The 4,553-nt window shown below is 61.5% G+C and overlaps 1 protein-coding gene across 1 annotated transcript; it reads right to left on the reverse strand.

Annotated features, from left to right (window-relative positions):
* Positions 1 to 742: 742 nt before the first annotated feature.
* On the reverse strand, positions 743 to 4,187 carry HOXC11 (homeobox C11). Its single transcript, XM_070407727.1, has 2 exons — positions 3,208 to 4,187; positions 743 to 1,981 (listed from the first exon to the last, which is right to left on the reverse strand). Exons 1-2 carry the CDS (start codon positions 3,893 to 3,895, stop codon positions 1,749 to 1,751), a joined length of 921 nt encoding a protein of 306 aa, XP_070263828.1. The 5' UTR covers positions 3,896 to 4,187; the 3' UTR covers positions 743 to 1,748.
* Positions 4,188 to 4,553: the final 366 nt, after the last annotated feature.

Consider the following 4,553-nt stretch of genomic DNA (forward strand, 5'->3'; position numbering starts at 1 on the left):
CATCTTCGCCAGTGTCGCACCCCAAGCCAACCTGTTAGAAAACAAGTCTCTGAGGCTTTCTCCTGGGGACACCAAGTGTATACGCATTAGGGTGGCCCCAGCCTAAGGTATTGTTGTGTCTGGCGGAGCCTGGCCATTTGTGCTTCAGGGAAAGGGCCCAGTCCCACCTTCCCACCCTCAGGGGCAGCTAAGGTGAGGAAAGGAAGGGGGCTGGTTTCTCCTCTTCTCCCTTCCCTCCTTCAAAATTGTATATAAAAAAATCCAATACAGTCGAGAGAGAGAGAGAGAGAGAGAGAGAGAGAGAGAGCCCTATCCTCAACCCTGCACATTTAACTGCAACAGACGGAGACATCTGGCAGGAGGGCAGTGGAGCCAAGAAAATTCCTATAAATTTAAATTTGATGATGGTTACAATTAACTCCACAACAAACGTGTACTTAAACGGAAAGCATTGCCGGGCATTTGGACGCAGCTTGGGCTGCACGTGAGAAAAGAGAGCTTTAAGAGGAGCCACGGAATATTCCCAGCTTGAGATGGGGAGGAAGCTACCGCCTGCACTCAGGCCCCTGCCCTGGGAGAGGGGGTGGGGTGCAGGCCCACCAGCCCTGGCCTACCTCACCTTCACAGCCTGTCCACACCACCAGGGCTCTGCCTGCCTGCCTCTGCCTCCACCTTGGGAGCATTGAGGGTTTTAAGAGGAGAGAGGCTAATAAAAGGGTCAAATAAAATCATAATATTGAACAGAATGAAATATCTTTATTTGCCACCATAAGAATTTCACAACAATCCCTCTGGGACAGAAGCAGGGTGGGGATTGCACATGTACACACACTCACGCACATGGAGAGAGGTGGGTGATTTGAATCTCATTCCAGGCGAGTCCTCCCCCTCACCCCTCAGGGTAGAAAGAAACGCTTGTGAAATTTATTTACAAAAATCCAGGCCCCAGCATGGGGGAGGTGCCTAGTCCCATCTCCCTTCTGCTTCACCCACACCAATCTTTTTTTCCTTAAAAAAAAGGGGGGGGGGGAAGCAACAACTGCATAGACTATAGCTATCAACCCATGGAGTGGGGCACGACGTGGAAAAAAGGTTGGGAAACCTCAATGCACCCGTTAAGAAATGTCCAAGGAGGGCTCTACACATTCACAGGGAGAACAGCTAGGCTCGGGCGGGGCCTGGGCGCAGACGGAGGTAGGACACGGACTTTGCACACCTAACACCAGGTCGAAGGTACGGAAATTCACAGCAAGGCAGGATCACATTCGGCTGCCCCCGAGCAGGGGGGCTGGGGGACAGGGGCCGGTCGCCCCAGCAGGCTCCGGCCGCAGACGCGGCGTCGCGGCGGATCTGTTCGCTCGCGCGAGGAGGGCAAGCGTTCGGTTCCAGGATCGCGGGGCCCCGGCGCCTCGGCTCTCGCCCCTCCCCCACCGGCCCAGCAGCAAGACCTCGTCGCGAGGTGTGTTTTCTCTTAAATAAAGTTTTGGCCTCGGCGCCGAGGGAGTCCACCCGCCGAGGGTCGGGCGCTTCCCTTCACCCTCCTTCCAGGCCCGGGCCTGGCCCAGGGCGGGAGTCCGGCGGGAGGTGCGGGGGTTCCGGGAGGAAGTGCGGGCCACGGCGGCGGGGCCAGCCCTGGCCACAGTCCAGTTTTCCACCCGCGGAAAGAAGGCGAGTTAGAAAATTAAAAATAAAAATAAAATAAGATCATTTCCCCCTGTCCCTCTCCCCAGAAAGGGCCCGGCCTGCGGTTACAGCAGAGGGTTGCCCGAGAAATACTGCAGCCTGTCTCTGCTGAGTTTTTTTTCCTTCATCCTCCGGTTCTGAAACCAGATCTTCACTTGCCGGTCGGTCAGGTTCAGCATGCGGGACAGCTGCAGCCGCTTCTCCTTGTTGATGTACACGTTGAAGAAGAACTCGCGCTCCAGCTCCCGGATCTGGAATTTCGAATAAGGGCAGCGCTTCTTGCGGGTGCGGGGGGCGTCTGGAGGGGAGGGGGCAGGTGCGAGGAGAGGGGGAGAGAGACACGTGAGACCCGGGCGACCCCGACCGCCGGGCGCCCGGCGGCCCCGCGCCCAGCCCCGCCGCGGGCCGCCCTCCCGCCGGGCCGGCCGCCTCTCCCTGCGGGCGCCGCGCTGGGGCCGCCGCGAACCCCCGCCGGGTCTGGCGTCCCCGGCCCGGGCCACGCGGGACCCCCGCCCCTCGGGCGAGAGCCTCGGCTGACGCAGTCTAGTGGGGGAAGGCAGCCTGCGGGGGCCAAGTGCGCCCCCGGCCCCGTCCACTCGGCCGCCGGCCCGGCCCTTCCCGTCGTCCTCCTAGGGATTCGGGGAACCCACCATCCCTCCCCCAGAAATGGGGGGCGGGGGGCGCGGAGAGCGAGCGCGCAGAAGTGAGAGCGGGACAGAGCGGCGGGAGGCGGGAGGCGCGAGCGAGCAGGCACCGGGGACACCCGAGCGCCGCTCCGGGGGCCCCGCGCTCCCGGCGCCCGTGGCCGCGCCTCCCCGGTCGCCGGGCAGGGCGGGCGCACAGGCCGCGGAGCGCGGGGCACCGCCGGGACCCAGGCCTGGAGCCCCGCGGCGCCCGGAGCCGCCGCGCCCCGTCCCTCCGTCGCCGCTGACCCCGAGTGACTCCGGGTTCTGCTCAAGGCCCCGCGACAACACAGTTTGAACATTTCAAAATTAGTTTTTTAAACGAAGTAGAGCAGCCCCGGCTGGCCTCTCCGGTCCCAGGTTCTGCTCCGTCGCCTCTCTCTCCCACCACTCCCCCTCTCGGAGTTTCTCCCTGTCTTTCCCTCGCCCTCCCCTTTCTCCCCCTCCACCCCTCCCCTCCCTCCCACCCCTCGGCAGCCCGGCTCCCCATCCTTCCTTAAATGCTCCTCTAAGTTCACGATCAAAGTTAATATTGCCCGCGATGGTGGCGCTTTTAAAAATCTCACAGACGGAGGGAGATAACGGGGAGGGGGGGTTCACCCGGCTTTTTCCAAAGAGCCCTTTTCCCTCCCTCCCCACCCTGTCTCCATCGTAAAAAGTCGAGTCGTTGGGAGAGAGGGCTTTGTAGGTTATAATAAAATCCTTTGAATGCTTATAAAACTCCACATAAAATCAGGCTGACCCAAAACACGAGGCCGTCCCCGTTCCCCTCGCCTCCCCCCTGTCCTCGCCCTCCCTCCCTCCCTCGCCGCCCGCCTGGTTCCCGGCCGCTGCTACCTACTGGGGGCGGCTCCCTTGGCCGGTTCCTTGGCCGCCGAGTGGGTCGAGCCGGACGAGCTGGGATTCGTGTTTTCCTCCTCGGCCTCGGCCTCGGCCCCCGCCTCAGCCCGGGACCCCAGTCCCGAGGCCGGGGGCACCTCGGGCTCCCCCTTCGCCTCCCCCTTGCCGGGGCAGGGGGGGTCCGCGGGCGCGTCGCCGCCGCCGCCGCCGCAGTAGGCGTTGTCGAAGAAGCGGTCGAAGGCTTGAGGCAGGACGCTGTTCTTGTTGACGGAGGAGTAGAAGCCCGCGGGGGCTGCGTGCGGGGCGCTGGGGTGGTGGTGGCCGCCGTAGGAGCCTTCGTTTTTCATGAGGATCTCGGTGACGGTGGAAGGAGGCAGGCACTCCCGGTGCATGAGCTCGTCGGCCGCCGCATAGCAGGAGGAGTAGCTGTTGCGGGGGTGCCACTTGCCGGAGGGCTCCAGGCCGTAGGAGACCTCGCGGACCGGGGGCACTTGGGCGGAGTAGGGGTAGGAGATCTGGCGAGAAGGGGCCTGGGGCAGGAAGGAGGAGACCGTGGAGAACTCGGGCATGTAGTAAGTGCAACTGGGCAGGTAGAGGTTGGAGGCGCAGCTCCCTCGCTCCCCGAAATCAGCGCCCCTGTCCTTGCGCGACGGCGAGCAGAAGTTGCCCAGGTTGACCGAGTTAAACATCGTTCTCTTCTCCTGCCGGCTCCAGATGGACGTTTTGGACCCGGTCTTGCGAGGGGGGAAAATTTGGGAAGGCGAGATGACGCGTTATCCGTCTTAGTCTCTCTCTCCGAGCACGTGATCCAAAGTAGATATTGTCATATATCAGTTCGGAGCACTTCGCAGACGTAGGAGGGGTTCTCTCTTAGGTAAGATGGGGACGTTCAGGCGATTGGTTTGCAAACACCGCAGAAACATTATGAAAATCAATTGCAGATTTGTATTCGTTTTTTCTCTCTCACTCCCCTCCTCTCCATTCCACAGAGCAAGCAAAGGAGGAGAGAGAGGGTTAGGGTGGGGTGGGCGGTGGGATGGGCAGGGGCGGTGGCTGGGAGGGGGTAAATGTATTTTTCCTAGCTGCTGCTCTCTTTTCCCCAGGATTGGGGGAAGGAGGAGGGCTCTCACGCAAGGGGTTCTAGCCTCCTCCCCCTCCGTCAGCAGAGACTAGGATGGGGATGAGGACCTCTTTCCCCACTGCCTGGTCCCGCCAGAGATGTTAATCGTTCACCCCCAACTCTCAGGGACTCGCAGCCCGCCAACCGGAGAGGGGCCAGCGCCTACTTGGAAGAGTTGGAATAAATCAATTATTTTTCCCCCCTCCCCGCCAGGACTGGGTGTCAAG

This window comes from Myotis yumanensis, unplaced genomic scaffold (genome assembly GCF_028538775.1).
Source record: "Myotis yumanensis isolate MYYU_CA2020_CCGP unplaced genomic scaffold, mMyoYum1.0.hap1 SCAF_3, whole genome shotgun sequence".
NCBI classification, from domain to species: domain Eukaryota; kingdom Metazoa; phylum Chordata; class Mammalia; order Chiroptera; family Vespertilionidae; genus Myotis; species Myotis yumanensis.